General features: G+C 36.5%; 1 protein-coding gene across 2 annotated transcripts in view; it reads right to left on the minus strand.

Moving 5' to 3' along the window:
* The window catches only part of LOC145303524 (uncharacterized), a 96,585-nt gene that overhangs the window by 42,554 nt on the left and 34,537 nt on the right, over positions 1–19,494 (minus strand). Inside the window, exons 3-5 of one of the 2 annotated variants that reach the window (XM_080144976.1) lie at positions 5,853–6,005; positions 3,008–3,145; positions 195–329 (exon numbers count right to left, since the gene is read on the minus strand). In XM_080144976.1, the coding sequence (XP_080001102.1) occupies positions 195–329; positions 3,008–3,145; positions 5,853–6,005 (426 nt within the window). The remainder of the gene's footprint in view (positions 1–194; positions 330–3,007; positions 3,146–5,852; positions 6,006–19,494) is intronic. The other variant, XM_080144977.1, reaches the window with a different exon arrangement.

Below are 19,494 nucleotides of genomic sequence, written 5' to 3' on the forward strand. Positions count from 1 at the left end.
AGACTTGTTGTGACTCAGCTTCCAGGGAACACCACAGGTTTTTCAATCAGATCTTTGATGACTTGTGTGAAAGCTCCATGTGAGCCAATAATAATGATAATAAAAAGAAGAAGAAGAAGAAGAAGAAATAATTGAGAAAGCGACATATAAGTGCAAATATATTGAGAGAAATATAATAAATAAATGATACTAACTTTTGGGACTCAACGTTGTGGCATTAACCTCATCCAAGGTGCCATTTTCATCAACGGTGGTAGAAATGTTAGTGATTGTCATGAAGGTATCATTCACATTGCCATCAGTGCTGTTCAACAATGTTGTTGTGGATGCTTGTATGAGATTGCAAAATGAAAGAAAAAAACAAATTTTACATAGGAAAAATAAAAAGTAGTAATTATGTTGTTGATACTGCGTAAAATTAGTCACATAACATTTACAACAAAAATGGCGGACATTTACGAACTTTGCCGAACATCCTAGACTTTCTGAATTTCTCCATTAAAAGGATGTGCAATACTGTGAAAATTACGAATTAAACATCTAATTAACAGCTTGCTGGTCTGAAATTATGATAAAACAGCTTCCTGATAAAAATTGAGACCATTTTCTCACCGTTTCTAAGACAAAACATGCTTTATTTGACAATAATATTCCGTTTAGGAGTCGTCAATATATATATATATATATATATATATATATACATATATATATATATATATATATATATATATAAAATATATATGGCGATTAAGCTACACTGAATATTCTGCGTTTCATCCACTCTAGGGCTCTTTAGGCTTATACGCAGAAGCCTGAAGAGTCCTAGAGTGGATGAAACGCAGAATATTCAGTGTAGCTTAATCGCCACATATATTTTATAACTTACTAACTAGCTCTACCTACGTATTGAGCACTTTCGAAGTAAATACTTAAAGTTCACGCATAAACTTATACTTTCGTATATTAATTTTATGTGAGTAAATGAAGTAGTTATATATATTGACGATCACCCTATATTTGGGGTGAAATAACTGTAAAAAATAAATAAAGAAATAAAAGGAGAAAAAATGTAAAAATTTATGGAATGTAGCAATATTATGTTTTTGAATTTTTAGATGATGATTCGTTATTTTTATTATTTGGATTCTTCGGACTACTGTTCTCATCTTGAGTGTCATTTTCACAACGTTTCAGTCAATGTAACCTCTGACCTAACGTTGTGAAAATGACACTCAAGATGAGAACAGTAGTCTGAAGAACCCAAATAATAAGAATTAAATAATTTTTTAAAAGAAATGACAAAGTGGTTATTGGCTTATAATATTTAGGAGTTATTTCTCTTAGATCAGATCCGAATAATTTTCCCTGAATTATTACTTGCCAACGAGAAAATTAACTCTTTAATTCTGGAAACAAAATAAAACTCCACCCTATATTGGGTATTTAAGAACCAGGTTCAATTTCTTTCTGCTTTTTAGATCTAACTTGGTGGATGTATTACACTGCAACTTTACATTTTTATATGATTATATGATTTGACATAACTGATATCGTGTCATCAGATATCACTTCTGGCCAGTAAAGACGGAACTTCCAGACAACTAACCATTTAAGTAAAAAAAAAAAGAAGCATTTACTTTCAAGTTAATGTCCTTTGGTTTATTACAGAGTATCACCGAGTTATTTAGATATGCCAACATAGCATTAAACTCCACAAAGGAAATTAAGATTGCCTAGATTACTGTAAAGACAGTGGGCTCTCTCCATCGTGCTAGAAAAATATTCACACCTTACAGCATCCTATATCTCTACAAAGCCACCATTCGCCTATACATGGAGTATTGTTGTCGCATCTAGGCTGATACATCTACCACTAATTTTTCACTCTTAGATAGGGTCCAAAAATAGTCGCCAACCTAATAGGTCTTGCACTATTAACCAAATTCCAGCCTCTATCCTATTGCTGCAATGTTACATATGTGTGCCTGTTTTACGAATATTTTAATGGAATGTGCTTTCACAAACTCATAGCACTTGTGCCCCATCGACATAAATACACCCGATTAATCCGACAAACAGCAAAATCCCACCCTTTCACTGTGTCAGATACAGGTGTATGCCTGTAAATATATAGTTGTTAACAAATAAATATATAAACAGACACCAAGCATGTGCCTTGCAATGCATGTATAAACGACAGCTGTGCATGTTTTCGGTGCATGCAGGTGTTTATCAATAAAATGTCAAATTTGTTTTATAAAAATGAATCCTGTTTACTTGACAGTTGGTGCGTGGCTTGGAGCAGGGAGAGATGTGAGGTCGTGATTTGCAGCATGCGTCTCTCCTCGTATCTCTGACTTCTCAACTGACTTTCCTTTTTTTTTTCCAAAAGCGTTTGCTTTTATTATGATTGCATAACTCTGAATAGATTGTTCTTTTGTTTAGCATTAACGTTTTCGTCTTACACCAAAGGTCAGAATATGGGCTGCTTTCTTCTACTTCTGCTTTTTGAGTAATCTGGCATTGCTTGGGAATTTTGTTACTTCAGTTTTCATTCTTGTTTATTAGGACGTTGTCCGGTCCCATTATTTAACAACTGTAGAGATCCCTAGGTGCCAGAAAGACTTCTCTAATAATTTATTCCTTCTGGCTACTAAACTTTGAAATTCTCTTCTGATCTCCTGCTTCCCTGACTGTACTGACATGCAGAAGTTTAAGTGTAATATGGACAGACTCGCTGCTCAACTCTCTACATGATGTTTCTACAGATGGGATTTCAATTAGTAACCCCTTACATCAAAGTGGAACCGTGCCTTGTTTGGGGTGAATATGAGTCCAAAAAAAAAAAAGCAAGACACTCCTTTTAGTAAACCTTAAGAGTATAAGGAGAAAAGAAGAGAGTGATATATACAATATGTGCAGAGAAAAAGAGAGATAGGGGAAGAGAGAGAGAGAGAAAGAAAGAGAGAGAGGCTAGAGAGAAATATAATAAATAAATGATACTAACTTTTGGGACTCAACGTTGTGGCATTAACCTCATCCAAGGTGTCATTTTCATCAACGGCGGTAGAAATGTTAGTGATTGTCATGAAGGTATCATTCACATTGCCATCAGTGCTGTTCAACAATGTTGTTGTAGATACTTCTGTGAAATTACAATATATATATATATATATATATATATATATATATATATATATATATATATATATATATATAAATTACATTGGAAAATTAAAAGAATAATTATAGATCGTAACAAAAGTGACGGACATTTATGAATGCTGCCGAACTTTACCAAACATCTAAGACTTACTAATTCCCTCTCCTAAAAGAATGTGCAATATTGTCAAAATCACTAATCACTAATTAAACCTAACTGACAGCTTACTGGTCCGAACTAATGGTAAATAAAATTCGCAGCAAATATGACTAGTATTTATAATTTTTGTCGAACATTTAAGACTTTCTGATTCCCTCCATTAAAAGAATGTGCAATACTGTGAAAATCACTAATTAAACATAATTAACAGCTTGCTGGTCTGAAATAATGGTAAAACATCTCCCTGATAAAAGTTGAGACCATTTTCTCACTGGTAATTGTCTGTATTTTTGAGATGAGTTGTTTTCATTGATTGAGATTGTCGGACTGACTTCCTCATCTTGGTTGTTATTGTCACAACGTTTCGGCCGTTTTGCCCTCCGGCCTTCGTCAGGTGAACGGTTTGTTAGGAGTCTCGAACCCAACCCTTTATTATTATTACGGGGGTACCGTGTTCGGACTCCAGCTAGGCTTTGGGACATAGTTGCTGATTCTCTGTTTTTCAATGTTACTTTTTCACTGCCTTCGTTCAGGATTGAACTCAGCACCTTTGGGTAACTGTAAACTTTGATACAACGTCTAGGACCACTCGGCCATATGTCACTAGGACAATTCTTAGTTGGTTTTTGTTAATGTTAAACCTATGTTGTTATTCAAGGTTTTCTCTCTCTATCAGAGGTGTCCAAATTGCATTCAGCTCTATGCTTGGTTTGCTCAGTAGGTTGTTATGTCCGAGCATGTGAGCTGTTTCTTTAAGTTTTCTCACTTTCCAGTGGGTCTCTCTGTTTATTATTTTTACTTCATCCCATAGGGGGCGATGATCCCCCCTCTCCATCCAGACATGGTTGGCTATACCCGATTTTTCCGTCTCCCCTTTAGTTACCGCTTTTTTTTTCCGTCTCCCCTTTAGTTACCGCTTTTCGGTGTTCTTTCACCCTTACTTTAAGGGGGCGGCATGTTTCACCCTTGAAAACTTTTCTGCAACTGCATGGAATGGAGTATATGCAGTTTTTGGTCATGTTCTCATCCATGCGGGGCTTCACTCGTACTGTCATCTGAGTGTTGACTCGCTTTTGAATACCGTCCTGATGTTGTAGGGGGCACAAAAGATTCAGAGAATATACATACACTAGCTTGACACCCGGTATTGCCCAGTCGTACAATACGCTTAAACATGATATTTTTTTAATTTATGCAGATGATGCATGTATTATTATAGAATCAATCCTCTATTGAATATTATATATTATGAAGAATAATTTGCCTAATGAACTAATTTGCCAAAAAAAAAAAATACATAGTTCATCAACTGTGTTTGTTTACAATATCACGTCATCTGATATTTGGGCTTGACGATGAATGCCCTAGAAACTCACTTCAGATTAATGTTTAGTTGCAAACAAAGAAATAACTTGCGGCGATTGTAAATGGTACCTTTTTCATTTATCGTAAATTGAACTCATTAATAAGAAAAAAATGAAAATAAAATGATGAGGTATACCCAGGTTTGAATACAGGATCATTCGATCTGTAGTCGAATGCTCTATCACTGAGCCATGTTTCCAGATGTCAACAAATCTGTTTTTTTCTAAGAAGAAATTATTTGTTGAGATATATATATCCTCTTTATTTGTTTTTACATAAGCGGTAATATGTTGCTACACATTCATGAGCATGTTTCGGTCAGCTAGTTACTAGTAACTAGAGACCTCTTCAAGTGATACAGCTTATACGAAAACAAAGTTTGCATTCATATAAGCTGCATCGCCTGAAGAGGTCTCTAGTTTCTAGTAACTAGCTGACCGAAACATGCTCATGAATGTGTAGCAACATATTACCGCTTATGTAAAAGCAAGTAAAGAGTATACCCTGCTCTACTTCAGTATTGAGCACTTTTGGTTACTTAACCTCTGAAAAACAATAATCTCAGATTATATATACATATATTCCTCTTCTGGAATTTACCATCTTTCCAATTGGACTTTTACCATATCCTTTTTCTCCCTTTTTCCTGTTTCTCGCTGTACCATTCAAATTGAATGCCTATAAACTGTTAAATGACTTTTTATGCAAATATGATAAACTTCATATTGTTTCTTCTAATGCATTAACCTGCAAAATTTATTGTATATTTTGCGAACCTCTTCCGCTGATGAGAACAAGTGTATTCTTCGAAACTCTATGGAATAAGGTTTTTTTTTCTTATTTTTATTTGTACTCCTTATCGAATAATTAAAATTTTGTATACTTTCCTTACAGGTTTAAAAGGTTTTTTGAAAACTTGAAAATAATTTTTTCAACATCAAAATTTTTATTTTATATTATATAAATATATAATGTTTTCAATAAAAATTAATAATTTTTATAATCGTTTTTAATAAATTTTTATTATTATTATTTATTTATTGTGTGTGTGTGTGTGTGTGTGTGTGTGTGTGTGTGTGTGTGTGTGTGTGTGTGTGTGACACAGTCTGCGATATTCTAAATTTGTTTCTGTAGTTAAAACAGTTATAGTTTGAAATCCACTTACCCATGCAAGAGTTTTCTGGTATTTTCCAATTTTGTTCATGGCATTTAAGTTCAATATTTTGGTTGACATCTTGTATGCATTTATAAATTGCCAATTCTTCTTTAGCATAAGCTAATGTTGCATAACTGAGTTTGGGTGGAGCCCCACATGTTTCTGAAAAAATAAAGGACATGTTTCACTGTATATTAATTTATAATGCAATTATGACGTGTGAATGTGGAGATAATAAATCTATTCAAAAACAAAAATTTGGAATTTTGTCAATCTTTTCAAATGTCGAATGAAGTCCCATCATTATGTAAACATACAAGGAACATTCCAGAAATAATACCTCTTGTTTTTTCCGCCCGAATAGATCAGAAGGGATTGTAAATTAAATTGTTATGATAACTGAACTTATCCCTTCATGATCTGAAAATTTAATCTCTCTGTTGCAGATATTGGCGATTTGAGACTCTAGAAAACAACCCGTCATGGACGTGTGTGGGAAGCAGAGATGCGTCATTGAATTCCTCCATGCAGAAAAAGTTGAACCGATCAGCATTCACTGCGCCTGTTGAACGTTTACAAAGCTGATACAGTCGATGCCAACACAGGAGATGAGTTCGTTGATTTCAGAGTGGCGACAGAGATGTATGTGACAAAGCATGCTCTAGACTTTTACGACCAAAGCATCAAAAGAGACTAGCAAAAGTGCATTGAGGATGATGATGAATATGTAGAAAAATAAATTCTGGAGCACAAAAGGCCGCTTGTTTTAGTGGTACCACTCCCGTCTTCATAGGTCGTGAACATTTTAGTTTTAGAGTAAAGAAATAGGAGGCCTAACTTTTAGAAAGACCCTTTTTTTTCTTTTTTTTTTACACGGTGGTCACCACTTATCAAGGCCCGGAAGCCACTCAGGGATAAGGGTTATTGCAAGTACAGTACGTTAGTGTGGAGATTTAATGAAGTGTTTACTTAAGGGGCGGTTCATTAGGAATTTGCTAACGTTGGACTTGAAGACATCCAGGTTGTAGTCAGGTGGGAAGCAGGCAGACGGAACAGAGTTCCACAGGCGTGCAGTTCTAAGAAAGAAGCTTTGTTCATGGAATCTACGTTTTGATTTAGGCACAGATAAAGAGTAGGGAAAATTTTTCACAGTGGATTCAACTAGACGGGTGTTTTTCATGAAAGATTGGCGAGGGGGGACCAGAGATTGGAGTTCAGACGAGTACTTGCCATGGAAATAACGATGAAACAAGGATAGGCTCGCAACGTCTCTTCTGTGGGAGAGAGGTTGCAGGGAAGAGAAAAGGGCATCCCCCACTAAGCCACAAAGTCTATTTTGTACTCTGTCAAGGCAGGATAGGCTGTTTTTAGCAGCTCCTGCCCAGATATGGCAGCAGTATTCCATACTTGGACGTACTTGGCTTTTATATAGATAGAGAATTACATCAGTAGTGAGATATCTTCTGGAGCGGTAGAAGGATCCCACCATCTTTCCAGCGACCTTGGCAACAGACTTGATGTACGTGTTCCATTTCAGATCAGGAGTAAAGGACAAACCCAGAAGCTTGTCAAAACATGGGGCTTCTCCTAGATGAGAGCCATCCATTTCAATTGATGCCAGATGAGGATCAGAGCGTTGATGATGTAAGGATAGGAGTTTGGTTTTAGATGCATTAAAGGTAACCAGCCACGTCTTCCCCCACTGAACCACGCGCTCGAGATCAGAGGAGAGAGAATCAAATAGAACTTTATCATTTACAGCCTTTGATGTGTTGCCGTAGATGGTCGTGTCATCAGCATAGATGTCAACGAATGATTTAAGTATGTGTTTAGGGAGATCATTGATGTAGATCAGGAAGAGAGTTGGGCCCAGGATTGACCCTTGAGGGACTCCAGCATTAATACTGCAGACCTCTGATTTTTGTCCATCGACTACTACTTTTATGAACCTATCAGAAAGAAATGATTTAATGATTGAAAAACATTTCCCGTTATACCATAGCTGGAAATCTTGTGAAGTAGGCCCTTATGCCATACCTTGTCGAAGGCCTTTGATATGTCAAGAGCAATTGCCCTAGAAAAGAAGCCTTTGTCAAGAGATTCACTAATCCTGTGGGATATAACTGTTAGCACATCTGCGGTAGATCTTGCAGAACGGAAACAATATTGTGTGTCACTAAGAAGGTTATTTCTGCTGAGGTGGTTGACTATTTCTCTATTTAATATGGATTCCAGCAACTTACTCATAACACACAGGATACTTATTGGTCTGTACTGAGAGGGAGATGACTTATCACCTGAATTCTTAAATACAGGGCATACTGATGAGGTTTTCTAGGGTGTTGGAAAGCACTTCTCCTTAAAGCAACGCTTAAACAGTTTCGTAAGTATGGGAGCAAGTTCTGGTTGAAGCTTTTTTAACACTATAATTGGGATGCCGCCAGAGCCAGTTGCTTTATTGGAATCAAGGTTCTTGATTAGCTTGGCGACCTCATGCACAGATATTTGTATGTTACCTAGCTTGTTCTGTGTTATAGGAGGAAATATGGGGAGTTTGATGGCCTTCGTCGCATAGGGTAGAATTAGCTGCAAAGTTCTTTGCAAATAGTTTGGCCTTGTCTGATGCTGACGAGATGACCTCTAGTCCAATGATAATGGTTGGGATAGAACGCACACTTCTGTTCAGGATCCTATTTATTATTTGCCAAAACTGGTGGGAACCAAGCCGCTGCTCAGCTACTTTGGATTTAACAGACTGAGCATATAGCTCTCTTGCATTTTTTATTACTCTTTTACAGTGGTTGCTGGCGTTCCTGAAAGCAGCTTTAGTCACACTGCATCTACTACGTTGGTAGCTATGGAAAAAGTGATTTATGTGTGCGATGGCAGCAGCACATTCGGGGGAGAACCATGGCTGGCTGTTAGATTTTTGTTGGAATTTTTTAGATGGTATGAATTGGTCTATGCCTGCAATTAACCATTCGGTCAGATCTGATACTATAGAGGACACATCCTTTTTAAACATGGAGTGCAGAGGTATGAATGTACGGAAGCTATCCCAGTCAGACATAAAGTATCGGTATACAGTACGGTGGAGAGGTACGTCTGGGGACTTATTACATTTCATTTTTATCTTAACTGATACGACGGAGTGGTTGGAGGATCCTAGAGGAGAATGAACGGAACATGAACATAGCTCAGGGGAGGTTGTGAGAAAAAGGTCTAGGAGGCTTGCATATTGACCAGTAGTATCGGGCACATGGGTGAGTTCGCGAACAATCTGAGTGAGGTCATAAGCAATGGCAAAATCATGACAAAACCTCCCGTCATCGTCTGTCTTATTTGAATGGGTCAGCCATTCCATGTTATGGACGTTGAAGTCACCACAGATGTGGATGTTAGCCGAGGGATGTGCAGACAGGATGTGGTCTATTTTCTCAGATATACTCTTAAAGGTAGTAACTCTGCTGTTATGGGGCCGATAGAGGGCAAATATAAATGCAGTGGTGTAAGCAAGTGCAACCCGGAAGCACATATAGGGTAAATTAGGATCTTCTCTAGAGATATCCCTGCCACACGGGAAGCCATCTTTAATGTAGGCACATATTCCATGCCCATGGCGATCTTGGGGTTCAGATTTAGCTGTTAAGTTTGAGTATCCATTAATTATGAACTCATCTAGGGAAGTGGTCAGCCCTATCCAGTTTCGCTTAGAAATAATATGTCCGGTTTCATCTCCTGTAATTCGGTTTCAACCTCTGGAACGTAGAACCCTGATGTTAGAGAAGGAGACCTGGTAGTAGGGGTCTACGTTGGAAGATGGGGTTCTAGGTTTATTTGAGTTTTTTTTCTGGAGACATTTCATGTTGAGGTTTTGGGATTTGTGGAACAGGTCGGCATACTTGGTTAGAGCAGGATAGAGAGGGAAAGTAAGAGAGAAAAAGACAAGAAATTTTTTTTTTTTTTGTAGCACATGAAAAGGTAAAGCCGTAGCAATTACCCACTAGTATGGCATCGAGAGGCCCCACCAGAGACTACTGCATGGTCCAGAATCCATTCACCAAATGGCAATACAGCAGTCCCAGTTCTTTGCGCCTGCTGATAGGACAGCCTCCTTAGTGGTTAATCCAAGATTCGGGTCCCTGACTATCAGGCGGATAACGTCAGCCCAGACAAAATGTTTACCTCCAGCACCCTTACTAGTGACATGGCCACAAGGATAGACATAGAGACAGAAAAATTTCAGACATCTCAGATTACTGTTCACTAAGTACTACCAACCTTTAAAGCAGCTTTTTCTTCACCCTTTGTCAGAAAAATCACTCATTTGAATTAGGACTGAGGGACAAAAAAGGAGAAGCGAGAGTTACTAGAGCTGCAAATAACACATCCACTGTATTATCTACTCTCCATTAAAAAAAAACAAAAAAAAAAACGGGGAGGACGGGAATGGGTATAAGGGACTTATTTATATCTACTTAGTAAGGTCAGGTGCTAAATTATCAATTCAGGACACTTTTGATGATAATCTCCCCTCCCATATTAATGGGTGGATGTTTTTGGAGTTATCTATCTCGAGTTTGAATCATTCGAGCTTCACCTTAAAATTAAAATCCAATAATTAACTTTTATCAATTTCTGAAGTCGGCTTAATATTAATTTACATTTGAGTTTAGATAATTATTCAAGGTTTTAATTTGGGAGGTTCGTTTTCATAGGCGACTTTTTCTTTGTATGTTTAATGTAATTTATATATATAAAATGCAAAACAGCTGCGTGCATTTTTGTATGTCCAAGAAAGACTTTTTTCGCCAGGGTTCTCGATGAGGTTACATTTATTTAGAACTTGCCTTATACTCCCTTACAAATGGACGTAATCTCTACATTTATTTTGATTGACTTTTAAAAAATTCCCTCTTTCATGTGTTTGTTTGTCTTTTTCATATAAATAAAGTGAAACTAATCGGAGCAAAGTAGGCCGCCTGGCTTTCCTGCTAGGGACGTCTTGAAAGCAATTAGCTTTGATCAATGTGAGGGAAACCCTTCATATCAGACAATTGCTATTCATTTGAGAGTTCCCCCTTTTTCGGAGAAGCTTAGTTTCCCCAACATCATGGGGAAACAAATAAATGAAACAGTGGAAAGCTTAACTGGCCTTCAGCTAACGTTCATTTCTGCGTCTGCATGATTTTTAACTTATTTACTTCAAGTCAACTTTTTGATTGACATTGATAACTTTGAACGCTGATGTCGGTTTTTCTTTTACTATCTTTTCCACCTTTGCGATGCGGGTTCTAGCCTGACTAGCCAATTTTTTTTTTTTTGCTTCAAACACCTGGGCAACGCTGCGCATCCCTGCTAATCTTCTATAAATGTAAAAGTGAAAATGTATGTATGTTTGTCTGTATGTTCGCTTTTTCTGTATGTCTACAAAAGGCTTTTTTCAGAGAAGCGGTCGGTCGGTTCACAACTTTTAAAAACTTTTTATATCACATATAAATCGTAATATCTCACAGTTAACAACGAAGCTCGCCTGTCTATTTAATTTGCTCGATTTTGGGAAGATAGATATTCAACATTTGTCGCGCGACGCATGTGGGTTAGTCTTTTTCCTATAACATCTTGGGGGAAAAAAAAGTAACATCTTGGGAAGCGTTCTTGCAGTAAATGAAATACTATACAAATCCCGCAGTCAAACTTGACCTCATTAACTCATTAAAACGAGCACCTGCCAAATGCAAGTAATTAAATAAATTCAAATGTGTTTGTATTAGCATCTTGCGGTGGGGCAATCGTTAACGTCGCACATTTTTTTTTCACACTTTAATTTACAACTTTGCCTCAACGGTGCGAGTTCAATCCTCATACTTACTTTTTTTTTTACCCCCTCCCCCCACACACACACCTCCAAACACCCGGGCAATGCTGGGTACCCCTCGCTAGTCTATATATATAAAAGCGAAAATGTATGTATGTATGTATGTACGCTTTTACTCAATGTCCACAAAAGGCTTCTTTCAGAGAAGTGCTCGCTCGGTTCACAACTTCTTAAAACCTTTTATATCATCTATAAATTGTAATATCTCACACTTAACCACGGAGCTCGCCTGTCTATTTAATTTTATTGACTTTCAAACGTTAATTATTCCACATTTCCCGCATCGGCACGCGTTACATTCGGTTTTCGGTATAAACAAAAAGCGAAACTCGACTCTAATAACAGGCCCAGAGCCAGTGAACGTTTGTCGACTTCGTCATATCAGACGGGGGAGCGGGTTTTTGAAAACAAACAAACCGATTTATTGACCTCATTAAAAACTGTCCCACACAAAATGCTGACTGCTGAATACCTATCACGGTCACGTCAATCAAAAACGAGCACCTGTTTTTTTTTTTCACACTTTACTATTTTCCAACTGCGCGTCGTCAAGGCTTTGTTTTTTTTTTCACGGGCACCTGTTTTTTTTCACACACACCTACAAACACCCAGGTAACGCCGGGTACCCCTCGCTAGTTTATAAATATAAAAGGCAAAATAGGCGCACACGTTTTTGTATGTCCAGGAAAGGCTTTTTTCGTCGGCCTTCTCGCATCCATTACATTTATGGAGAACTTTCCTTATATTACCTAGATTATAATATCTCAGATTCAAAAACGTACGTCATCTCTATCTTTTATTTTGATCGAGTTTTTAATAAATCCCTGGTTTCCAGCGTTTGTTTGTTTTTCTCGTGTAAGTAAAGTGAAACTAGATCGAAGCAATTGTATCCGCCTGGCCTTCCAGCTGGGACGTCTTGAAAGCAATCAGCTTTGATCAATGTGGGGGAAACCCTTCATATCAGACAATTGCTATTCATTTGGACACTGCCAGAGTTCCCCCTTTTTGGGGGTAGATGGTTTTCCCCAACATCATGAGGAAACAAGTATGGGCAGAAAGCTGAAAGCTTAACTAGCCTCCAACCAGACATTCATTTCTTAACATAATTACCAACTCATTCATTTCTTTTTCATCGCTAAATTTAAACACTTTACGCTTCCGTTTGCATCATGGCGCAGCGGTAAATTCTCAGGTTTTCTTTCACTTTCTTTTCTGTCTTTGCGTCACTTTTTTTTTCACACACTTACAAACACCCGGGCAACGCCGGACACCCCCGTTAGTTTTAATATAATTGAAACTGCTTGAAATCTAACACTAATTGTTTTTGCTTTTCCTGGTCAGTCTGATTACCTCATCATTCAAATGGAAGCACAGCATTTACAAAAAGCATATTCTCCTCTTTTATTTCATTTGCAAGATATCTTCTGAGGCTGACAAAGGGAAAACACTTTAAAAACACAATAAGCATTATATCTGTGTATAAGCCTTGGCTTAGTCTGATACAAGGCTACACATTTTGAGCATCTACTAAAGATTAATTTCAGTCTCCAAGTATAGATCTGGTTTGTTCAGTTTGGTTTACTAAAAATTAAAAAATTAGAAGTAAGAATTTCTTTTTAGAAATCGCTCCAGACAAGACATGAAGTTAAAAATAAAATACTACTTCAAAGTAAAAAATTATCGAACAATAAATATTATATGAATAGATTTCAACTCTACACATACACAAATATGTTATTTTCTTTTTTACTTTTTACTGATGGGTCATCACTTATCAAGGACTGAAAATCACTTGAGGATAAGGATTAAAGAGATCATCATTGGACGATGAGCACCACTACAAGAAGATTGAAAACAATGGGTAGAATTGGCAGAGGAGGAATTGATTATTATCTAGGATGGTTAAACAAGTACTTGTTTAAATTATACTTGAATACAACGATGTCATAGTTAAGCAGACTCTTGATATCTTGTTTCAAAATGAATGTTCTAGGAAAGAAACCTTGTTTATGGAAGTTGCATTTGGTTTATGTAAATAGAGAGAGAAAAAGGAAAGTTCTTAGTTGTGACTGTAGATATACGAGTTCTTGCTACGAATGTTTCACAAGGAAGGGTCAGAGATTGAAGCTCAACTGAACACCTACTATGAACCTAATGATACCGTAGAGAGAGGCTAGCAACATTTCTTCTGTATGAAAGAGAGTGTAGGGACAATAAGAGATTTCAAGGTAAACTTTGTACTCTATAAAGATGGGAAAAATTGATCCAAGCAGCACCTTCCTAGATTTGACAGCAGTATTCTATCTTAGGACGTATCTGACTCTTTTAGAGGTAAAGAAATCCGGTACTTTCTGGAACGGTAGAACGATCCAACCATTTTTCAACAGATTTGATGTAAGTCTTCTATTTCCGCTGTGGGGTAAAAGTCGATCCTAGTTACTAATCAAAGAGGGTGCTTTTTCGAGGAGAGAGAGAGAGAGAGAGCCATTCATTTCAACTGAGGAGAAGTGAGGATCCGAGCACTGGTGGTGAAAAGAGAGAAGCTTGGTTTATTAAGCGTTAAAAGTAACATGCTACTTTCCCCCTAACATGTGTTCTAAGTCAGGAGACAGAGAGAGAGAGAGAGAGAAAGAGAGAGAGAGAGAGAAAGAAAGATTGATCATCAGTATCATGTTTTCCTGATAATTCTACGCTGTCCTATGCACTATATGGGTACTTTAGATGAGTTGTAGTGCGCCTGAGCACTGTTCATAATGATGTCATTTATTAATTAAAATGAAGGCATTTCAACTTTACACAATGAATTTATTATCATCATAATTATTGTTTTTATTATTATCATTATTATTATTATTATTAGTAGTAGTAGTAGTATTTTATAATGAACTAATGGACAATGACAAAAACATAAGTCCTTGTGCAGTAAAATATTTTTCTTGATTTTATTTTTTATTTTTTAAAAGTTTCATAGAAATTGTCGAATAATTATTCAAGAATAATTTTTCAGTAAAAGTTTAATTGAAATTGTTTTCATTTTTAAATTAATTTTTTATTGAAATTGTTTTATTTTTCAATCAATTTTTAATTGAATTCTTTTCCTTTTTTAAATTAATATTTCATTGAAATTGTTTTCATTTTTAAATTTATTTTTCATTGAAATTGTTTTCATTTTTCAATTAATTTTTCATTAAAATTGTTTTCATTTTTCAATTAACTTTTCATTGAAATTGTTTTCATTTTTCCAATCAATTTTTCATTGATTTTTTTTTATTTTTAAATTAATTTTTCATTGAAATTGTTTTCATTTTTCAATCAATTTTTAATTGAATTTTTTTCCTTTTTTAAATTAATTTTTCATTGAGTTAGCTTCATACTAACGGAAATAATATATTTTTCATTGTAAAAATTGGCCAACATTTGCACACAGACTCAAAAAAAAAAAAAAAAAAAAAATGAAACTTTCGTTTGGCACCTGGTGTTTTCTATAAACCGATGATAGTACGATCCTTATACTGCATAAGTACCAATTAAATTACTAATGTGATTCTATGATATTAGTACAAACACGGTTAAACATATTTTTTCTGTCATTTTTTATGGAAGATGTATATTAGTATATACATAGTTTTTGAAAAAGTAGCTGGATACTTTTTCCTTCTGTTTTTTTTTTGTTTTAGATATGGAGAGAGAGAGAGAGAGTTTAATGAATGTTTTATAAGTGTAGCATTACTTACCTTTTCCCTCACTCATTTTAGATACACATACACCAGAGGACGCTCAAAAATAATTATCTACCCTTTTTGCTATGCAAGGGGGCACTAATTTTAGGGTTATCAAAGTTGAAACACAGAATGATTCTCTCTTTTTTTCTCTTCTTTGAATCACTGGAAACACGTGGGCATACTGCACAAAATCCAAGGTATGTGAGACACGTTGTCTCAACTTCTTTTCTCTCTCTCTCTCTCTCTCTCTCTCTCACACACACACACACATTCTTTTCCGATTTTCCCAGACCTATGTACTCATTTTTACACACACAATCCAACTAAGAGTGAATCTTTGTTGATTTGTGGTAAATACATATTATTTCAAACATATTGCCTTCGTTTTGTTCCTTTGTTTCATGTATTTATTTGCATAATATAACATACTAGCAGTACTCGCTAACAGGCGTTGCCCAGTGGAACCATGTCTCCTATCTCGAAAATAAAGTATGGTTGTTGTTGTTGTTGCTGCTGCTTCCCACAGGTATGGAAAAAAAAAAACGACTGTGGTAATATATATTATTCCTTAATTGGAATTCATTTTTGAGATGACATTATATATATTTATTTTTTTATTTCAGACTATTATTCTCATCTTTATTAGTTGTTGTTTTCATCTTTATTGGTTGTTGTTTTTCACAACGTTTCAGCCAACTATGCAGTTAGGAGATTCGAAGTTCCTATCCATTGCGGTTACCACCTGATGAAGGCCAGAAGAATAGTTGGCCGAAACGTTGTGAAAAACAACAACCAATAAAGATGAAAACAACAACTAATAAAGATGAGAATAATAGTCTGAAATAAAAAATGAATTAACTGTGGTAATGTTGATTGGTTACTTACCGGCCTCTGCCACTAAAAAATAGTTTGTCTCAAAGTTTCTTTTGTGTATTTATCATTTATTATGTATTTCATTAATTTCTGCAATAGTTGGTTACAATTATGTCACTAATCACCGTAACGCAAGAAAAAAAAAAAATCTAAAATAAAAATACCCCCTCCTCCCCAAAAAAATCAGAAAACACCCTTAAAACAAATGAAGGTTTTTAAAAAAAGTAAAAAAAAAACAAAAAAAAACGGTAAGACCCTGCACACACTGATTCTTTCATTTTTTTTAGCTCTTTACGACCCACATTTTTTTAAGATCTTTTTTTTTTTTTACACAGGCATCACCACATTATCAAGGCCAAGAGGCCACTCAAGGATAAGAGTTAAAGAGTGTACAGTAGAAATTGGAAAATATAGAAATCATTAGTAATGAAAATTCGGTAAATTTGTTAACTTATATGGAACAGCTCATCAAGAACTTATTTACGTTAGACTTGAAGACAACCATATTGTACTCAGCTGGAAAGCAGGAAAACGGAAGACAATTCCACAAGCGTGCAGTTCTAAGAAAGAAGCTTTGTTCATGGAATCTACATTTAGGTTTAGGCACAGATAAAGAGTGGGGGAATTATTGATAGTGTTTTCAGCTAGTCTAGTGTTTCTTGTGAAAGTTTGTCGAGGGGGGGCCATAGACTGAAGCTCAGTCGAACACTTTCCATGAAAATAATGATACATCAGAGACAAGCTCGCAACATCTCTTCTGTGAGATAGAGGTTGCAGGGAAGAGAAAAGGACATCTCCTACGAGGCTATAAAGTCTATTTTGAACTCTATCAAGGCAGGACAAGTTCTTTTTAGCAGCTCCTGCCCAGATGTGGCAACAATATTCCATCCTTGAACATACCTGGCTCTTATATAGATAGAGAATTACATCAGCAGTGAGATATCTACTGGATCGATAGAAAGATCTGCGCGAGCCTTTTCTAGTCTCACACAAAACATGCGTTCACTTCTCAAGCTATATTACTTGTCATATACATACGTGAACGTGCACACAAACATACGCGCTCACACGTCCACACACGTACACATGTTCACGTGCATGCACACACACGCTAACGTACGCACATGTAAACACAAATGGACGACGTCACTTCCTTTTCAAAGGAAATCCACACATGCGCAAAAGACCACCGGAAACAAGTATAAAAGCAAGAGACAAGCTGTTTCCAGCCTTTTTAGACAAGCTTCCGAGCTGGTCAGTCTACAGACTGACAGCGTGCCTTTTCGGCAGGCACGCCCACGCGCGTACCCCACGCCACTTGCTACTATGTGGGACAAAAAGCTAACAGACCATACATACACTTTATACGCTTTCTATCTCCATGAACTGGATTGACATTCTCACTCTTTCTCTCTCTATATACAACTTGTCCCTGAGAATACCTTCGCGTAGCTGACTGCTAACTGATGTCAACCCTCTATCCTTTGTCTTTGTCTACACGCTGGACTATCATTCTCATTTCTACTATATTACTCACTTCTCTTCCCACGCGCGAACAAATGAACGTGAGATGAACTCACATTTCCCTTTTCTTTTTATACTACCAATCCCGCAACAAACGATGGTTACACCCGCGCGGACATGAACACATTCATTCTTTCAACAGTAAATAAACAACACATTTATCTATTCCAGCAATTGAGTCTTTGTTTCCTTCTTTCCATCCGTTTCATAATTTTTCTTTTGTAATGGGATTAGGATTTATATATCTTAGTCCTCTACAAGGAGATGGTGACCCCGTTATTTTAAAATGAAATGGATGAGTTTGAACGAAACAATCATACACACACAGACTCTCTCTCTCGACAACAATAGACTTTCCTTCTCACCAGTTAACAGCGAGAGACGCACGCCAAACTAAACACGTGTAGTACCCTTTTCTTTCATTTGTTTCTTCACGAAATAAATCCTAGTTCGTTTAATTCAATCTATTTTCCCTATTTTTCACCACCACCACAAATTGGTGACACCTGAATGCGAGAGGAACATGCATTTCACAAGTTCACAACAACGAGATGTGAAACGAACAAGCATGGTGACCCTACCTTTTTTTTAAATTAATTGTTTTGAGCGAGACGCACGTTTTAGTTGATAAAGAAAAATACAAACTTTTCAACAAAGAAAAACAAGTGAACTTCTACCGACAAAAACCTCAACGAACTACAATGACAAATCCCCTCGTCAGACTTGGCAGAAAACAAACACGGAGCTGTCGACTTCATACCGAATTTTTTAAAAAATTCGAGCTCGACAAACATTTTTCACGGTTTCCTGACATTACCCTGCAACAAACGCGAGGAGCAAAATCACATAGGCCTATGCACATTCTCTCCCGCACAGCAGATGCAATAACAAAGAAACAATTACAGGACATCCCTATCAACACATAGGAAGAAGTTGAATCAACAATACGAGTTGAGATGCATCACGCACGCTGATAAACTCACAACTTGGAAGTTTCGTTGATAGCCGGCAACCAAACTCATCGTTTAACAAGAATGAATGCGCAACTAGCACCCATCCAAACAATGTACACACACGCCGCAGACCCACTTGCGAAGACACTGGCAAATACACACACCACGTCAACACAAAAAATTTTCCTTCCAAACAAACAATTCACTTCACTGTCCAAGCAACTCATTGCACATGTCAACACAACAAAAACCAAACAAACAAATGTCACCCTAAAAAAAGAGTAAACGCCTTTCCACGCGTAAGTAAATACTTTTTTTATGAACACACTCCGTTTTTGATATTTTGTTTTAAACAACCACACCAACAACAAAAAACAGAATGAAAAGTCAATTGCCGAAAACATTACTTACAAAAAAAAATATATATATGTATATATAAATATATATACACTGCATATATATTTTTTTTTTCCTAGGAAGGGGAGTATTGTGTGAGCCTTTTCTAGTCTCACACAAAAACATGCGTTCACTTCTCAAGCTATATTACTTGTCATATACATACGTGCACACAGACATACGCGCTCACGTCCACACACGTGTTCACGTACATGCACACACACGCTAACGTACGCACATGTAAGCACAGATGGACGACGTCACTTCCTTTTCAAAGGAAATCCACACATGCGCAAAAGACCACC

The sequence above is a fragment of the Euprymna scolopes genome, chromosome 19, assembly GCF_053919585.1.
Source record: "Euprymna scolopes isolate OS-2025 chromosome 19, ASM5391958v1, whole genome shotgun sequence".
NCBI classification, from domain to species: Eukaryota; Metazoa; Mollusca; class Cephalopoda; order Sepiida; family Sepiolidae; genus Euprymna; species Euprymna scolopes.